Source organism: Manis pentadactyla, chromosome 7 (genome assembly GCF_030020395.1).
Source record: "Manis pentadactyla isolate mManPen7 chromosome 7, mManPen7.hap1, whole genome shotgun sequence".
Lineage (NCBI taxonomy): Eukaryota > Metazoa > Chordata > Mammalia > Pholidota > Manidae > Manis > Manis pentadactyla.
In genome coordinates this window covers 122,360,912-122,381,408 of record NC_080025.1, presented here as the reverse complement: position 1 = coordinate 122,381,408, position 20,497 = coordinate 122,360,912, and the positions used below count along the sequence as shown (strand labels likewise).

General features: G+C 35.5%; 1 protein-coding gene and 1 non-coding gene across 3 annotated transcripts in view; both read left to right on the top strand.

The window, feature by feature from the left end:
* IQUB (IQ motif and ubiquitin domain containing) overlaps positions 1–20,497 on the top strand; it is a 77,064-nt gene that overhangs the window by 39,006 nt on the left and 17,561 nt on the right. For both annotated transcript variants that reach the window (XM_036905605.2, XM_057504732.1), the window contains 3 exons: positions 8,490–8,665; positions 17,325–17,495; positions 19,914–20,090. In XM_036905605.2, coding sequence (XP_036761500.2) covers positions 8,490–8,665; positions 17,325–17,495; positions 19,914–20,090 — 524 coding nt within the window. The remainder of the gene's footprint in view (positions 1–8,489; positions 8,666–17,324; positions 17,496–19,913; positions 20,091–20,497) is intronic.
* Positions 19,138–19,244, top strand: LOC118922676 (U6 spliceosomal RNA). Its single transcript, XR_005028844.1, has one exon. It is a non-coding gene; the product is annotated as a U6 spliceosomal RNA (small nuclear RNA).

The window sequence follows — 20,497 nt, the reverse complement described above, 5'->3', positions numbered from 1 at the left end:
AGGACAGAGGCCCAGAGGATGGCTGTGCAGAACAACTGTGCAGAGAGGCCCAGAGGACAGCTGTGTGGGACGGCTGTGCAGGCAGAGGCCCAGAGGATGGCTGTGTGGGTGGAGGGGCCCGGAGGCAGAGACGGGCTTGCTGCATGCAGACTTGCTCTGAGTGAACGGGATTTTAGTGACTGATCTGCCACCTGAAAATAAAGTTGGGTATAACCCTTTCACCCCAAGAACGTTTTGCTGTCAGTTTCTTTGGTCACATTGAATCCATAGCGAACTTGCCCGGGGCTGAAACCCATTGGCAAGACACTGCTAACACAACATTTATTCTGCTCCATGGATCAAGGCGTCATTTTCAGTTTCAAGTCTTGTTATTTAAGAAATGCATTTTGTAAGGCTGTACTTGCCATAGGTTGTGATCTGGACAAAGTAAATTGGAGACCTTCTGAAAAGGATTCACCATAGAAAGATGCCTTTAAGAACAACTGTCAAAATATCAACAGTAACAGGAGTTTGGAGGAAATTGGTTCTATCTCTAATGGATGACTTTGAGGGATTCACTTCACTGAAAGAACTAACTGCAGATGTGGAAATAGCAAGTGTGAATAAAATGAAGGTTCCTGTGGCCAGGATTCTCACCTGGCCCTGGTTGGACACACGTGTGGGCAATATGTTGCTACCAACTCTATATAAAGAGCTCCACCCAGTGCTCTCAGCGACATGGTGGCACGGCTGCAAGGCTGCAGGAGAGCAGAGCAGAGGCTGGAGTGGCGGCAGCGCCGAGGACAGAGGCTCAGAGGTACAACTGTGCGGGCTGAGAGACCCAGAGGCAGAGACTGGCTTGCTGCATGTAGACTCGCTCTGAGTGAACAGGATTTTAGTGACTGACCTGCCACCTGGAAATAAAGTTGGGTATAACCCTTTCACCCCAAGAACGTTCTACTGTCATTTTCTTTGGTCACACCAAACCCATAGTGAACTTAACCCGGACTGAAACCCATTGGCAAGACAGCAAGGTAACTAGAAGTGGAGTCTGAAGATGTGACTGAATTGATGCAATCTAATGATAAACATAATGAATGAGAAATTGTTTCTTATGGATGAACGAAGAAAATGTTTCTTGAGATGGAATCTGCTGGTGAAGATGCAAGGCTGTTGAGACGATAATAAAGGATTTAGACAGTTATATAAACATAGTTGATAAAGCAACAGCAGAGTTTGAGAGAATTGACTCCACTTTTGAAAGAAGTTCTAGTGAGGGCAAAATGCTATCAAACAGCATCGCCTGCTGCAGACAAATCACAAAAGGAAGAGTCAACTTCATTGTTGTTTTAAGAAATTACTGCAGCCACCCGACCTTCAGCAGCCACCACCCTGCTCAGTCAGCAGCCCATCTGCACTGAGACAGGACCCTCATTAGCAAAAAGATCATGACTGGCTGAAAGCTAAGGTCATGATTAGCAGTTATTAGCAATGAAGTACTTTTGAATTAAGGTATGTACTTTTTTTTTAGACATAATGCTATTGTACACTTCATAGACTACAGCATAGTATAAATATAACCTTTATAAGTTCTGGGAAACTAAAAAGTTCATTTGACTCACTTTATTGCAATAATTGCTTTATTGTGCTGGTCTGGAACTGAACCTGCAGTCTCTATGACTAAGTCAAAGGATGTACCATTGTTATTTTGTTTGGTTAATAGGCCAGTGTCCAAATAATAGAAAATATGCTGAATGAGGCTCTACTCTTTCTACTTATTAGTGGTATTAACTTGGACAAGTTCTCACTTCTTCTAAGCCTCAATTTCATCTAGAAAAGGACTTAATTTCTGGCACATTCTACTTCAAAGGCTTTGTAAAGTGAAAAATATAAAATACTGCATTTATGAAAGTAATTTTAAGAGTGCAAAGATTTATGCATATGTAAGTTACATATATATGTTATATGGTAAATTATTTTTTTTACAGATTTTCTATATTAAAATAGAACATATATGTTTTATGTGTCTATACATGATTTTTATGAAAGAAAATGAAAATGAAATTTCTTACATATAAAATAAATTTCTTATTTTTTCCAGCCCTAAAATTCTAGGTTAAAACTCTTAGAATAATAATTTTTAAATTCTATTTTGTTGTAGTTAGAATTTCTGGTTCACAAGCTCAATAATTTATTTTGCACTTTAATACAATTTTCATTCCATCGTCTCAACTCCAGCCTTTGAAACCGCTGCCCTCTTGTGGCTCGTACTGACAATTGCATCATTTGAATTAAAACTAATACGAAGTTTTATCATTACCCCCAGATAACTTGTCCCTCAGTAATAAAAGCAAAAGGATAACAATTTAAGAAAACCAATTTAACTATATAAATTAATATCTATCAAGACAATATTATCTCCAGGAAAAACTTTGATTTTTTTATAGAAATACGTTGAGGGTGATTTTTTTCATTGATCTGAATTGTTACTCTCCTTTCCCGCTCAACATTAGGGGTCACCATCTTCAGAAGCCTCTCTTAACAGCACAGATTGAGCTCAGAGCCTCTTTTCCTTGTGCCGTGGTTCTCTGTGCTCATCACTCTTAACTGTCCACCTTTGTACCTAGGGTGTCTGATAGGATTTTGCTCTTTGTGTCTAGTAAATCTTTGTTGAACTGAATCTTCTAACCCTTTGCTTTGTTTTGACTTTTGTTAATGGTATTTTCTGACTCTAATTACTACCTCTTGATCTCAAAGTACTTTGACTTCTAGCTTTGGAAGACTCCCTGGGCCCAGTCCATTGACATTTCTGGTTGTGGTCCTTGGGTCTGAATCTTGCTTCTCTCCATTCAAGCTATTAGTCTGTGATGAGAATTTTTAAAAAGAGATGTGTATAAACTGTAAGTTGTGTACAAAATATTGTGTATGGTGCTATTTCTTGTTTGGTAATTGCAAGTTTAGATCTCAGAAATTTTATATGTGCAGACTTCAGATAATAGTTATGTCCTTTGATCTTGCAGTTGAACTCCCTATAAATTAAGTGAGTCACCCAAGAAGATAAACTAGGGAGATAAAATAAAATGTATTCTTTTAAATGGGCCAATTCATTTCCTATCCATTTCTCTTACAATTGGTGATTATTGACATGATGGGCTGAACTATGTGTTCTCCCCAAATTCATATGCTGAAGTCCCAATGCCCTGTATGTCAAAATGTGACTATATTGGACATGGGACCTTTAAAGAAGTAATTAAGAAAAAGTGAGATCGTATGGGTGGGCCCTGATCCATGACTGGTGCCCTTCTAAGAAGAGGAGATTAGGGCACATTCACGCGCAGAGAGAAAATCATGTGAAGACACCAGAGGAAGATGGCTAACTACAAGCACAGGAGAGATGCCCTCAGAGGAAACTAGCCCTGCCCTTAAACTTAATTTTGAACTTGCACCTTCCAGAACTGCGAGAACATAGATTTCTGTTTTTTTGAACCACACAGTCTGAGGTGCTTTGTTGTGGCAGCCCTAGAAAACTAGTACGGCATCCAAATTTTTTCTGTTTGTTTTTATTATCATCCCTAGGGAACATATATTTTGAAAGGGGGCAGAACCTCTCGTGTTTTCTTCAGTGTTTTCTTGTATAGTTCTGGAAACTGTCAAATCAGATATAAAGTCAGTTTTGTCCAGTTGCTTCTCATTCCTGTGTTTTTCTCTTCCTTATTAGTAGATGGAACATGGTATTTTTCAGATGCTGTGTTCCATCCCTTACTGTAGATTTACAGGGAGAATTTTATTGGAATTAAGGCCCATTATTTTCATGAATAATTAGCTGCATTGGGTTGTTTCCTTTTTAAAAGTCATACTAATAATTTAAGCAGTGTAAAATCTGAATATAAGTGTATTGGAATTCACATACGTGTATCTCCATATTCACCAGGACCTCAGTACTAATCAAGGAGAGGAGTATATTGCTCTCTGAGGATGGCAGAATAACTTAAATAATATTCTACTGGATATATCGAATGTGAAACTAAGAAGTCAAATAGGCTTACTAACATCCCTCAATTTTTATTTGCTTTTTGGGAACATGCATGTAATCCCATGAGATAAATATTCTATTTCCACAAGCAAACAATTTTTCTCTTCATTATATATTTCCTTTTGGTATTTGGATTTTGTGAAATTTTAAGAAGTTCTTCTGGTTGGTGAAACTACCCTTAAATGTAAACTCATAAATCATGAGTTTCCTGGACTTTCATAACATAATTCAACTCTTAAATTTGCAATTCTTTTGTTGAACACAATTTAGCTTGTAAATTTACAAATCATCTTTTTGGACAGACCAAGCTGTAGCATCTGAATAATGTACTCCTAGTAAGGGAGAGAGTAGATTTTTTTTAATAAGGAACACGGCTGTTAAGTCCTGACCTGGTCAGGATGATTTCAAATTTAAATTTGAGAGAAAAAGAAATAGTCTGATAAAAATAGGCATCAAAAGGCAGTGGTTATAGCAGAAGAGGGCCAGAAACAGCACTTATAGCTTTAGATATTTACCTTTTAGTGTTGAGACTGGTGTTAAAATAAACTTGAAATTTTAACTGAAGAAGCAAGTCATAATTTATAATTATTTAAAGTATATATAAATATAATATATTCTGAAATATCTTTGCACGTGGAAGTCCCCATGTCTGGAATATAATAATGTAAGAATACATTTTCCTTGATTGAATCATATCAAATAGAAGATAAGAAAATGTAATTTTATGTCAAGGAGAGATCTATCCTAAGGAAGCCTTTAAATCTAATGGTAAAAAATTTCAAGTTTTTGGGTAAAAATAAATGGAAATAGAAGCAGAAATGCTGTCCTTGTGGGGTGATTTTATAGTCTATTCAACTAGGGAGAGGCAAGAAGACATGTTAGTACCTTCACTTCAAAAAGAAGTGGGGGGTGAGGTGGGGGAGTTTTCAGTGTAGCATAGATAGAAAGAAAGTTAAGGCAAAGTCTAGTTACACCTTGGAACTATAGTTCCTGTGTTTTATCAGCAGAGAAGAGAGTGAGATATCTGTAAGGAAATGCTGGTGTAGTGAGGCCAGAGCATTCAGCATGTTCTGATATACTCTGGGGTGAGGGTATCTTGAATAAAGTGAAAGTTTTGTAAACCTGCATGGATGGAAAACAGGCCCGCTGCCTATGGAAAGGACTCTACAAGCATGCTGCTCATGGAAGTGCAAGAAGATACTCTGCCCATTCAAAACCAAGATTACTGCATGCACAATAAACAAAGATGGTTACAAAAAGTGGCACAAAAGTATTTTCAGGAATCCAAACACTAGGAATGAACTGAAGCTTATAATAAATGTCAAAGACGACAGTTGGCTTTTTGGAATATTTTTTCCAAATAAAGAACAGTAGGCTGTTCTTTCAACCTTTGTTTTGTTTCCAAGTTCTGTGATGAACATACAACAAACATGGCTTAAGGAGTTCAAGTTCCCAGAATAGATGTACATACCAGGGTATCAAAACCACTCTCAGTTATCTGGAAATAATCATGGAGAAGAGGAGAATGCCCAGCAGACATACTTACCAGGAAAGGCCTGTGATTGTCGAAAACATTACAGCTTTTTATAAATCTTCCCCTGACCTGCATACACACTTTTCACAGGTACCTGATTTGAATTAGAGGCTTATTTATGCAAAATCCAGCCAACTTTATTGCAATTTTTGTTGCAGCCTATGCATTTTGATGTGTAGTGCTTTTCTTTCCTTTGACAGTCAGACTTTTTACTTCTTGTTTGATTAAAATGTTATTTTTGATAGTATTTCTTACATTTCTAAGCAGTTGGGACTATTTCTTTTTAAGCTTAAGTTTTTCTAGCTTAATTATACTATGTCAAAAAATGCAGTTTTTGACATTTCTGATTTGGGCAATTTGTTTTCTTTTATTCCTACTCCTGGAATTTATATAATTATTCATAGGGCTTTGAAAATAAGGTGTATTTTCAGCCTTTGATGTTCAGAATTTGATGTGTGTTAATTGAATTTGTTAATCATATTCAAGTATTTTTATGCTTTGAATACTTCTTTACTTGACTGGCATAGACAAACTCATTTATGTTTTATTTATGTTTATATATAGTAGAAAATATCCTCATCTTTATAGCTGATAGAAGTTTTGCTTTATACAGTTTGGTGGGATGTGATTTTGTTTATAAGCATTCATGAGAGTCATAGCTTTCATCACAATAGTATTCTAACTTGATAACTGAATTTTGAGTGCTTTCCCCTTTATTTTCAACATGTTAATATTACTGCTCCTGCTTTCTTTTTGTTCATGTTTTCCAATATTTTGTGTTTAACCTTTAACATTTGGTGTCACATTGTTTTAAGTGCCTCCCAAAAACACCATATAATTGGATTTTTAATAAATTATTCTATTGTATGTTCAGTAAAAAAATTAGCCATTTCATATTTTTAAATATACTGTTTGAATTTGCTTCTCTCATTTTGCTTTATTCTTTCTGTTTCAGATTTTTTTGTCTTTTTCTGCATAAAAAGTTATGATTATTTTTCTGCAATGATTTGAAACGATTCTTTTATTCCTCCTTAATGTTTTTCAAAGCTTTCTTAAAACATTGTAAGCTACCAAATGGGTTCATAGTGTACCCTTTTCTTGAGCTCTGAGTCATTGAATTAAGGTTTCCTACTTTCTTCTGCTACAGCATCCACTTTCTGAGATGAGACCAATCGTTTGGGGGATAGTATTTGTATCTCCTTGAGTGTCTTCTGGTATATCTGCTCTACATCTTAAAGAAATCCCCTGAGTTTTCTACTATATGGAGCCCGCCCCTCTGTGATTTCTAGTACTGATTTGGGTCTCTCCTTCTCCTCCATTTCATATTCCTTGTATCATTTCAACAGGAATTTAGAAGAAGGGCGTTAGCAGCCTGTATATAAACCTCCATCTTGTCAGGAATTTGGTATGCCATTTTTTAAAGTGGCACTGTGATAAACCAGAGGAGCTTTGCCTGAATAGGACATGAATTGTGTCAAATAATGTGCAATTTAAGGAAGGGTAGTGTTTATATGTTTAGAATAGAGAAAACTTGAATAGTTGACAGTCACACTCTTTACTTCTTGTTTGATCAAAATGTTATTTTTGATAGTGCAATGTGATAGCTACCTTTGGATCCCCAAAAGGATGCCATGCAGTCCAAAGAACAGACTGATAATGTTTGCCTCACAGGCTAATACTAGGACCAGGGTGGTCATATTATACCTATCCTAGCTGCTGAGAGGAGGATACTGTCTTAAATTGGGGAAAGGTGTGAATTTCTAAGTTTGTTTCCAACACTATGAATTTTTTAGTATAAATAAGTTTGACATTTTTGAAATGTGGAATATAAACACAGTTTCCTTCCCCAAATTTGGCACATAGAGGAATGGAATGGAATCCCTGTTAAAATATATATAAGCCCAGAAATTTTGAGTTATTTAAGTTTGGGGAAGAACCTAATAACTCATATATTCTGATGTGGGTTAATTTTGAGAATATGGTGTTACTCTTTAGGTAAAATGAGTTTATTAAAATACTATTCTTTGGCATTTTATGATTGGTCCTAGGATGTATTTCATGTCTAGTAACCAATGCTTTAAAATATTACAAATATTATTTTAACTTAATTGGTTGAGTAAAGAGTAAATTCAATTACTTTTAACACTTGCTGCTATAATTCTGTAAAGAAATGGAAAATGGTACCTAAGTGCTAGTGATGAAGAAACAAGAAAACAATTGAAGTCAACATTTCTACATATAAGCGCCAGTTCGGGTCCTGGGAAGTAGACATCAAGCTGGAGTTTAAAGTGAAAGATCAAGAAAGGGGAGAGAGATCAGGGAAAGGCAAGGAAAGTCTTTAGATTGAGAGGTGTTTTGACACCTGCGAATGTTAGAAGAGTGAAGGAATGAGGATGAGGGACAGAAAGCCTCTAGCAGCTACAGCAGGAGGCAGTCTGAGCCAGCCCTGTGGTCAGCTCTGATACCACAACTGAGCACGGAAGAGATCACTGTTGGGCAGGCATGGTTAGGCCCTGATTCCCCATAGTGCTCCGTCATAGTCTGCTCTAACGAGGGGGCAGGTCCAAAGTGCTCTAGCTGGAACCCTCAGATACCTGTCCTCCCAGCAGGTGCTCTCTTGGAGGGAGATTTGTGGCTGCCACAAACCCAAGCCATATTTATTCAGTACTGAGGAGTGTGCATGCTTGTTTGAAAGCATAATTTGATACTATCTTTACTGATTTCTTTGGCTTCTGTTTGTTTGACTTTTACTGCTTTAAGTTGCTTGGCTTCTATTTCATATTTTTTTCATATTTCAGATGTACAACATGAATCTAAATATGTCTAATTTTACTTATGTTGATATAAAAATAAAATATTACTTGTCAGGATGTGATGATAAAAAATGCTCTGTAAAGATGTGAGGTTTTAAGAACTTAGGAGCCTTTCATGTTATTCCTCTAGTTTGGCAGCAAGAAGAGATTGCCCGCATTAACCAATCTTTCACTGGAGCCGAAAGGAAAGCTGCTTTGTGTGAACTTCTGGAAAAAGAGATCCAGATAATTGCTTCCATTGGGAGGCATAGATACATCGCTGATAGGGAGAACAAGGAAGCATTATTACAAACTTTTTTGAATAAGGTTAGTGAAGTAACAATTATTTAAATATGAATATATCCTGTGTTTAAAAATGTACAATAATGAACTAAAGGAGAGACTTACATTGTAAGAATTTGCATGAGTTTTGTTTAGCACTTTAGTGATACATTTCTTTAAATTCTGTATATGCTTTTCCTTTTTTCTGACACAGCTTTAGATGTTAACTGCAGCCTAGAATAATGATTGACAATATGAAATGAATACGTTCTTAACTAAAGAGATTTGGCCGTGAAGGAAAAAATGGAGACACTCTCCCTGTGACTCTGTTCACTTTAGCTTTAGGCTGGCTATAAAAGTTAGAGATAAATTGTACACCCTGATAAAATGGAGAGTACTGAAGTCACATAAAGTCTGGGTCTGGGGTACCCCCATATTAAGCAACCTGGGGAAAATAGCTATAAACTATTTGGTGCATTTGCTTTTGCTCACCAGGTCATTACTGACTGGAAATTTCTGAGCAAAAAGATGTGTGATTATTGAAACCATGAAAATATGCATAAAGGAAGCTAAAATAATCACCCTTTTGTGGTAAAACTGCCTGTTTGATATTGGTTGAATAGCCTGTTTCCATAGTGACCACTTTCTTTTTATACGCCTCACCTTTCCAAACAATTAAAAGCCAACTCCACCACAAGAAGAAAAGGGATGGAGTTTTTCAAGATATTCACCTGTAGTGCTTCTAGTTATATGGTTCATGTTGTTTGTAAACATTCACTCTTAAAAAACATATTTTAAGTGTATTTTTTAAAAATTGAAGTATAATTGATATTCAATATTATATTGATTTCAAGTATACAACATGGTGGTTCAACAGTTGCATACTTTATTGAATCCTCATCCCATCTGGTGCACCTACTATCTGTCAACATAGAAAGATGTTATGGAACCACTATGTTCTCCATGCTGTGCTTCTATTCCCATGACCATCTTATATATTATGATTGAGATTTTGTGCCTCTTTATCCCCTTTACCTACCCACCTACCCAAACCCATCCTCCATGGGGATCACCAGTCACTTATCATTGTCTATGAGTCTACTGCTAGGAACTATTTTTTAAATACTATAAATGCCATATTCTCATCTTACTCTGGTATTTGACCTCCATTTTTATTTTGGTTTTAGTTACTACCTGCATTCTAGAACTCCCTGCAGGTCTAGACCAGACCTCTCTTAGGAGCTTCCAAATCACATATCCAGGTGCCCACTGTCATTGCTCTTTGGATGTCCCAAGAGTACAACTCAAGTTGACATGTCAACACCTAAGTCATATCATCTTATCATTCCCTGGGCCCCTCATCTCCAAACTGATCCTATTCCATAGCCCTCACATAATTTATCTTTATGAGTTTTTCATTTACTCAGTTGCTTTAGTTAGACACCTGGCTATTATTTTTGACACCCCATATAGCCACCAACCTGTTTGTTCTATGACTTCATTAATCTTCTCACTTCTCTACTTCTTCCTCTCCAAACCCACTACCACTGCCTGTAGGGAATGTCCCTGAAAAGGTGCTCTGATATCTCGTTTGTGCCTAAATGGGCCATGTAGGCAAAGACTTGAGCCACAGTTAACCTGTGTCTTGGTGGAATGCCTTGTGAACCTGCTGGAACATGAAAGGATGGGAGGCTTCTGAGGAGATGCCTTGAGGCAGCTCCTTTCCCTTGCTTCCCTGTCTGCCTTGGGAGGCTGTCATGAGGCAGGTCTTGTCTTGTGTGTATGAACTTGACACTGACTTAATGGAATCTGGATCTCTTTCTCATCTGGATTACTTTATATCTCCAAATTAGGCTCTTGGCCTCCAGTCTCACTTCTCAATTCCTTCCTCCATCATCCATACTACTGCCATAGTGACCTCACTAAACACAGCTCTGTTCCTCCTTGCTGCCATCAGGGAACCCAGGGTTTTTATTTCTTTTCCCATTTTACCTGTCCCACTACTGTCTCACTGTCATCTATGCTCACACACTATGGCCATACTGCTCGCGCTATGCTTGATTACTTGCACATCCTCAGAAAGACCATGTGCTCTTGATATTTCTGCCTCTGGTGTTGCCTCTACATGGACCAGCCTTCCCTTTCTTCCTCAGTAGCCAGCTACTCACTCTTTAAAACACGCTCAGGTGCCCCTCCTTACAGAAAGGCTCCGCTGATCTTCCTACTTTAGCCTGTTCTATATGCTTTCATGAACTCTGTTTCACTTCTTAGTACATAGTCAGTTTTTATGCAACTATTTACATGTCTGCATCCTTTCTAGATTCTGAGCTTCTTAAGGCAAGAACTTTCTTTTTTCTCTGTATCCTCATCTAGCACAATGCTTATCACAGACTATTAATAAATGCTTCTGGAAGAAGGCAAGGAGAAAAAATAAGGGGCAGAAATAATGGCTGTGTAATTTTATATTTCAGATATGATCAAGAAATTATGAGATGTGGATACTGGCATTTCAAATTCTTGAATGTCTTCAGTCTAGAAAAGATGAGTCTACTGTATAAGAGTATAATATTCATACTTCTCCATAGTCAGATTTCAAACTAAACATACTGCTTTAGCAAGTTACTTTATCTTGAATTCACCTTCATCACCAAGAACTGTATTCCTTATGTGTCTGATTGTTAACCTTACCAAAGAGGGCAGCAGTGGACCCAGGGCACAAGAGTGTTTGAAGGAGCTGGAGGCCTCTGAGGTGCCCATGGACAGGCAAGATGGGTGGCACTTTATCCCCTTTACCTACCCACCTACCCTAACCCATCCTCCATGGTGATCTCCAGTCACTTATCATTGTCTATGAGTTTCTTCTAAAAACTATATTTTTTTAATGCTATAAATGCTATCTTCTCATCTTACTCTGGTATTTGATCTCCACTTTTATTTTGGTTTTAGTTACTACCTGCATTCTAGAACTCCCTGCAGGTCTAGACCTTGCACAGGAATTCCCACTGTGCTTTCTTTACTGTTTTGTTTCCTATAAACTATTCTAAATTCTTGTTGTAAATACTCATACAATGTCTGTTCTTCTTTATGCTTTTATACTCCTCACACCCTACAATCCAGGATTTATGTCTAGAATTCTCTCTAAGCATTATTTGAATTATAAAGAGTCCAAAAGTAGATCAAATCCAAATAAATATAGTGACTTCAGAGCCCTTTGGTGACTGCTACTTTTTCTCATGAAGTATAGCCCTCTAAGAAGATCTTTCAGACTCACCAAAAACAGATGAGATGGGGAAATTTTGTTCACAGGAATTCCTGTGAGGAAGGAAGATCTGTTCTTTGTTTATGTTTTTTATAAATACTCTGATAAGTTGCTGGGGTAGAATCTGAGACCCTGAAGGAGCCGAGTGTAGGAAGAATTGCTCTGTGCCAGGAAAATGGAGGGTTTTGAGTGTTGCTGGGAGAGAAAGGTAAAGTAGAGTGAGGAGATAGTTGGAAGGCACTGGGCACAATGTGGCTTCTTGTGACTTTGTTAGTTATATTACTAAATAAATTAAATATTAAGTGCAAGATTTTTTTTTTTTTTTGTGAGAGGAAAGGGAATGAGAGGAAATGACTGGGCCTTAATGCTCGCCTTGATTCAGGCAACACACAAGGATGCAAGGCCAGAAGATTGAAGGAAGGGTAGAGCGGTGGCCACATGAGCTTGTATAGATCAAGGAAAAGGTTTCTTGTGGGGCATCGGTTTTAGGATGGGGTCGTAAGCCCACTGTCACCTCAGCTGATAAACCAGGTAATCTCACCAACACTGAGGCCGAGATTTAGAGGAAGCGGAAGTTTCAGCTGATACAAGGGAATTTTACCTCAGTTTTGACCCACATGTCTTATAGAGCAAGAAAAACACAACCACAGAATGGAACAACTACACTTGACATCACTCCCCAGTCATTCCATAGCTTAATTAGTCCAGTCTTTAAAAATATTGATTTTTGGTCAACTTCTAACCTCTTACAGTAAATTATAAAATCTTTGTTATTCTAATGCAAAATCATTTTAATCACCCTTTTGTGTATCATGCCATATTAAACATCATAGAAAACAAGGTAAATTTTATAGTTAGTTTTGTTGTAAATACTTATACAATGCCTTTTGTTCTTTATTCCTGCTCACCCTTCCCCACCCCCATGTCTGGGATTGTCTCTAATATTCAGGAGAAGACAGTGCTGACTTCATAAAATTCGAAGTGACTTATTCTACATTTTGTTTTTTTTTGGTTACTAAATTAAAAAATCTTATAATTAATCCCTGAAGCTAGACAAGGTCAGAATTTTTTCACATGTCAAAGCTATTAACCAGAGCCATAATGCAGATTTTAAGACTACAAATATTTATATCCTACAACATATAGATATGTAAAGGGAATGTTTACTTTCCTATAATTTGGAAATAACTTTGAAGAATAGATATTTTTTCTTTTTTTATTGAAATATAGTTGATATACAATATTATGTTCATTTCAAGTATATAACATAGTGATTCAACAGTTATCTACATTATTAAATTATCACCCCAATAAATGTTGACAATGTAGTTATCTGTCAACATGGGAGGTTATTACAGTATTATTGATTCTATTTTCTATGCTGTACTTTCATCCCTGTGACTAAATTATATATAATTGATATTTTGTACCTCTTTATCCCCTTCACCTATTTCACCCACCCTCCCCCACGGCAACCACTAGTTCTCTGTGTCTAGGAATATATTTCTGCTCTTTTCATTTGTTTTGTTTTGTTTTTTAGATTCCATATATAAGTGAAATCATCGTATTTGTCTTTCTCTCCTGGCTTATATCATTTAGCATAATGCTCTCTAGGTCCATAAGAATAAAGTTTTATGTTTCAGTTTTAGTTTAACTTCAATGTATTTAAATATTATGCAGCTTAGTGAACTAATATTTTCTTTTCATCTTCTTATCCTGAATATAGAATTTCTCTAAGTAATGAATGATTTTTTTTCAATTAGTTAAATCAAAACATTGAACTAATTAGTTATTATAGGTTCTATACTAAGCCTTCATTCTCTATAAAACGCTTCAAGATTTTTTTGAGGCATTGATTAAATAACCTGTAATTGTAACATGCCAAACATTGACCTCCACAAGTTATCAGATGTTAATAACTCACAACTTTACAGAATTGAAGAAATTCATATCAAGAAATTTGAATGAAAAATCGTCAGCCAGTTTCTAATATATCTTTGGTGTGCTTTACCCAAACTGTAAAGAGACATTTGAATTTCTGCAAGAGGTTACCCCTAGAGTTTAGGACACTTATTTCTTTGATTCTCCTTGATTCGTACCACTTCTCACAATCACAAGCTAAAAACACTGCCATCCATGTTAGACTGTGTCATTTAAATGTTTTTATTCTCCCCCATACTCAGGTGGCCAACAGCTAATGGGATAGAAAAATGCAACTGGCTCTTGCCTTTCTCTGAGCACCACAGTACACAGTGGTGTCCTCTATGGATGAACAAAACCCCTATGCCATGTAAAAGAAAAGTTGATTACTACCCAGTAGTTTTGGGGGCATTAAGGTTATTCTTAATTTATCCCCTTAGGGACCTGAGTATTAATTTAGGAGGAAGAAAAGACCTCCTTTCACAGTGCAGTCATTTCTTCTATTTTATGGAAAACCTGCTGCTTTCAAGGTTTTGTTATCTCTTTACCTTCCCTTTCTTGAAAAGTGTCTTCCTGCTGTTCTTCTGTTCTCTGTTCCAGAATCTGTGCTGTGTCATTTGGTAGCAGCTAAGTGGAATTTATTACACTCCAGTTTTCTGAAGCAATTTAAGAACATGATTGTTGTACATGTCTTATTATAGCCAAAGCATTCAAAGAAAAAGGGAAATAGGAAAAATAAATAAGCAAAGTTGACATTTTCCTGTATCAGAGTAAAAAAACACCTGCAGGCCTGAAGTCAAATAAGCTTAGACTAGAAGAGCAAATTATCAGTATTGGCAGAGACACATCCAAGTATGATAACAGCTTTGCCAAATAGATTTTTTATATCTTCTCAGCACTAACCAGGGAACTCGAACTTCAAATCTGGGATTCTTTCTATCAGTTAGTTCTCTTTAACCTGGCTAACTTCTAGTTATTCTTCATGTTTCATCTTAAATACTATTTTATTTTCACTAGTTAAATGCTTTATAGCAACCTGTAGTTACCTATTTACCTGGAGTCATCAAGCATAATCACCTTCTATTTTAATTACTTATTTCTGTATCTTTACATCCCATCAGATTTGAGAATTCTCAAAATCAGGATAGCATTTTATTTACTCAGTACCTAGTACACTAATATATAGTAAACACAGTAAATATTTGTTTAATGAGTGAATGAGCCCTGTAGGCCCTGTGAGATGTACAGAACTACATGAAAAATTTATTTCTTATAATCTTTTGGGAGAAATATAATTAACAAACATAAAATAATCATAGAACTATTTGGATTCAAATTTCATTCCCCTGAGTGATTAAAATAGAGACACTGCATACTTGTTTGTGTGTGTGTTTTTACAAGCACAGTAGGATTTCACATACTAGTGATTTCATTGGCTCAAACCATAGTTAGGAATCGTGGAGAAGGTAGAGTTTTACTTAAAAATTGAAGGATGGGAAGGATTTGAATGTTGAATGTATTTGGAAAAAATCCAAGGTATTACCATATCATACTATATTAAATGGGGCAAAAACTTGGAAGGAAAGTAGAGTTAAATCAGTCCGTCAGCTGAAAGAAACACAATGAAGTAGATGACTGGGCATTTCATTAAAAGGTTATTATGCTTGGATTATTGCAAATGGAATAGGTTAGCAGCCTGCAGAGTGAAAGGTATTGTCCACATTACCAGAAGAAAAGAAATTACATTTAATAGAGCTACCCTGAGGAAAACTGCATGCAAAGGTTAAGACATTAGACTTTAGAATTTGCAATATGAAACTTACCCCAAGATTGCTTATTCCTTAAAACTTTAAAAAGGAACTTTGAAATAAGCATTAAACTTCAGTAACTCTTTAAGGCCTACCCTCAAACAAGGCTGTGTCCATTTAAAATAATACATATTTTTAAATCTAAGTGATAACAATTAAATGATAGAATATTTTCTTATTGAGCTATTTCTCTTTTATAATCCTTAATAAATGTTACTTAATTCTATTGTTCTGCTAATTAACAGTATATTACTTAATGTTAGATTTATTCTCTAAAAATATAATGTAAGTCTGTGGCTTCTCATTAGCTAGGTTAAAACTAGAACTGAGAATCTAGTTTCTGATGAAGATCCTAACTATGAATTACATTTATTTTGGCTTTGTTCAGAAAATGATGTTATTACTCTGAAAACAAATCAAATACAGTTGCTTTTAAATGGTACCTTTACAGTTTTCAAGGTAATTTTGTTAATAGGAAATGTAAAAAAATTAAGGGTAAATTGAGACTGTAACTAAAAATTCCTTGTAATACTGTCACGCTAAATGCAGTCTTACATTATTTCTCTATTTGGCTAGTCTACATTCCTGAGTTGTTCCAATACATGGGCTTCTGTTTAAACTTTAAATTATATAAAATCTAAGATTTAAATGGTTGCTAGTACGGCATAAATTGAGCTACAGGTGTCCAAAGCAATTACTAATCAGCCTACAAAAAATCCAGCATTTGGACAGTTAATTGTCATGGTCAACATAGTCTTGTTTCTGATAGATTATAATCAGGGAAACCTAAGCATCTTCAGACCACAAAGTAGATAAGAAAATAGTTCATGAGTTTTCAGTGTGAAATTTTTAGGTGAATGAATCTTCTCTTAAAGTCTGAGTAGGAGAGAACAGAAACAGCAGCAAACACAGACTTAATCTTCATTAAATATATCTTTGGTGTCTGAGTTTGCTGAGGACTCATACCATCTCCTGTAGCTGGTGTCTGAATTTCTAGCCTGGAAGTTCTCAGATGAGCTTCAGAGCAAGTGAACTCCATCTATGATCCTCAGTTTGGGAGATGGACTAGGTTAGAAGGCACCAAGCCAGATGTGGAAATAGTAAGTGCGAATCTTAGCCATCAGCATGGAGGCATGGACCACAGCACTGTGAAGCTAGCTAAGTGTATTTGTCTCACTATGGACATCTGCTTTGTGAAGAACTATGAACTTGCTATAGATTTATTTTTATAGGAAACAAAACCGTAACTCACAAGATCCAGTTTTGTTGTATCTGTAAGACTGTAACAATTGTTCCATAAAAGTTGTCTTCAATTCGCAAGGCATGATTAGGACACCTTTATATATAGCTCAGTATAATTGAATCAAACAGATAATCTTTAGATACATTATAAATAGCATGCTTTTTTCCTGAGGGGGGGTCGTAAGCTATTCCATATATACATCAAGCCATTCAACATACCAGTTAGTACAAATTAGTAGCAAATTCAGGATCCTATAAAAGTGTTTGAACTTCTACAGACTGACTGACTCATATTTTTTTCCTAAAATGTTTCACTTTCCCATGGTCTAAAAATTCTTCAATTAATTTTCTTAAGTTTTAGTGATACTTCTATTCATAAAGCACATGATATTATAGTTAACTTTTAGTAGAAGGAACAAAACTATTTTTTAACCTTTAATTAACTGATAATAATAAGCATAATACTATTTTCAAGTGTTCAGCTCCAAAGATATGGAGAACATTTAATGGAAAAAAAATTGAGATGGATACACAGTTCACCATCAGAGCCAGAGAGCTTCAAAACATCTATGAATGCATTATGCTGAAAAATATCTCTCAAGATGAGAGGCTGGATGTACTCCTGACACTTAAACACACTGTGAAGGTACGTTAACTGTCTCTTAATTTTGGGGTATCACTATCAATATCAACAGAAAAAAATACTAAAATATGCAAGATGTTTTGTATGAAGTTATTATAAAGATGATTAATGTTTATATATAGGAATTTTATTTTGTCAGTAACTATATTGTTTTGGTGTAATTTGGGGAGGATATGGTTTATGCATTAATGTTTACCTAAAAGTTCTCAGGCTATATGTTAATATAAATGTAATAAATATAAGTAGAGCATAATGAATATTCCAAATGTAAGTGTATGTTTATGTAATGGAAGTAAATATATAACAGCATGGGATTAATACCCAATTCAGTGAAACAGCAATTATTGTCTATATATTTTGATACTTTTCAATGAATATGTATTTTTAACATTAGTGTATTTTATCTTTTTTTCTCAAAAATTATTGAGTTAAGCCACATTCATTAGTTGAGTAAATGGTCTTTATTGGGGGGTAAGTCTCCATGCATCTTCCACATTTCTGCCCATGAGAACAGAGGCATTGACTCAATTAGGCATTGAGGGTCCTTGTTTTGGACTACCTTTTCAAAGATGCGTTTGTAGTGACTAGTCTTAGAAGATAGAAACAGTTAGGGAGAGGGGGAAAGTGATAGGTTCAGAGGTAGGAAACAAGGAGGGTAGTAAAAAGACCAGACTGAAAAGGAGAGTGCAGATAGGGAATATAGCAGAAATCCTCTTACCTGACATAATTAGGATCATTAGCTGATTAACAAAAAGAAAACAAAGGATGGACGCATGAAAGATAAATTGTGCATATCTTAAACAGTATGTTTAACCTATATATCCACATGTACATTTATTTAACAATATTTTGACAGAATTAAAGCCTTTAAGCATGAATCAAATTCTGACTCTATTCATTATGGTTGTACAACCTTAGATGTTATTTACTATTTCTGAAAATCAGTTTTATCATTTTAAAGTTAGTTGCTTTGAGGATATAAATATTTCTATGTCTGTATATATGTACATACTGATATAAAATAGAAATTTAAAAAATCTATGTCTCAGTGCTTACAGAGAGCCCTCAATAAATAATAGATAATATTTTGATGGCAATTACTAATACAGACTAGTGAATCTTAAACTTGAGTTCATTGTAGAATCATCCAGAGAGCTTGAAAGAGAGAGAGGGGAATGGGGGAGGAGAGAGAGAGAGAGAGAGAGAGGCATAATATGAGAATAAATGAAGAGGAATGCTATCTAGGTCCCATTTCAGAGCAGTTAAATTAGATCGTCGAACATGAAGGCAATGTTAAAATCTTTAAAAATCTCCCCAGATCATTCTAATGTACCTTCAGGGTCAAGGACCACTGATGTAGACTCTTTTATTAGCTCTACCAAGTATGTTAAAAAGTACAGAAGAGCATTATTTCACAGTTAGTACCTTTATCTTCTGACTCTCATTCAAATTATGTTTCTTAGAGTTCTCTCATGAGCAGCTGGAGCTCCTTACTTATATTTTACTAATAAATCCTCTTACCTCAATCTCTCAACTCTTACCTGGTGCTTTCTTATTCAACCACACATAATTCTATTACTTTATTTAAAAATTATTGTGCATTATATTAACATGCAGAAAAAAATGTATAAAACACATATGTGTAGTGCTCGCTTCGGCAGCACATATACTAAAATTGGAACGATACAGAGAAGATTAGCACGGCCCCTGCGCAAGGATGATATGCAAATTCGTGAAGCATTCCATAAAAAAACCCACATATGTGCAATATGTCAATTAAAACCACCAACCACATAACCACCCTTTGGCCCCAAAACAGGGCATTTGTTTTGCGTGTGTTTCCCCTTTTATCCCCCTACAAGTAACCACCATATTGTTTTTCATGGTAGCCACTTTCTTGATTTTTCTTTGTAGTTTTACCACCTCTGTATATATCTCTAAATAATGCAATTTAGTATTGCTTAATTTTGAATTTTATTTAAATAAATGATACTCTATGTATTATTTTGTGCCTTGGTTCTTATGCTCAACATTAATATGTAAGTTTAAGTTTGTTATTGTAAGTAGCTGTAGTTCACTTATTTCCATATATTAGATAATATTCTACTGTATGAATAATCTGTCAGTTATGTAACCAATGTATTTATAGTATTGGTTGTTTCTAATTTTGAGCTGCTGTGAACAATGACTCTACATGCACATTTCTCTAAAGCACTTAGGAGCAGAATTGCTAGGTTGTAGAGTTTTTGTATCTTAAACTCTACTAGGTAATGTCAAGTTTCTTTCCAAATTAGTTGTACCAACTTATACTCCTATCAGTGATGTTCATTTCTTTTGGAACTTAGTCTTCAGTTTGTTTGAGTGGTAATTTTTAAAACTGATTTTAAAATTCTGTACTGAATATGTTTGTGTTTTGTATAGGAACATGAGTGTAAGCTGACTCAGGAAATTCTAGAATTAATTGACAGAGAGGTTGACCTTATGACGAGGGGAGTCAAACAGCATAACCTTGAAGGACTCAGAAAAAGAATTGCAACACTCTTTTTTCACTACATCAAAACACCTCTGTTTAATCCAGAAGCTGCAAGACACCTTAAGGTACTGTACTTTTTTTTTTCCTGATTCCTTTCTCAAACTTCTGAGATATGCTACAGTAAATTGAAGCATATCCAAATTTTGCTTTAATCTTCACTTGGGGTCAATTTGGAATATTATTTTATTGGTAAAGACTATCTTATAAGTGATTATTTTTTATGTCAATAAATTAAACAATCATTTAACTTCTTCTGTGTCTGTATGTCCAACCTTGAATTCTTTTCTAATCTCTGAACCAAGTTTACAATTGACTAGTGTACTATGTTGAATGCATCATGATCTCTCACACCTTCATGCTTTTGTACACATTGTTGCCTCCACCTGGAATACTTTCCCTTACTTCACCCAGCTCCTATTCATTTTCTAAGACTCAGTTCACATCTCCCCTCCATCATGAGGCTTCAGAGAGT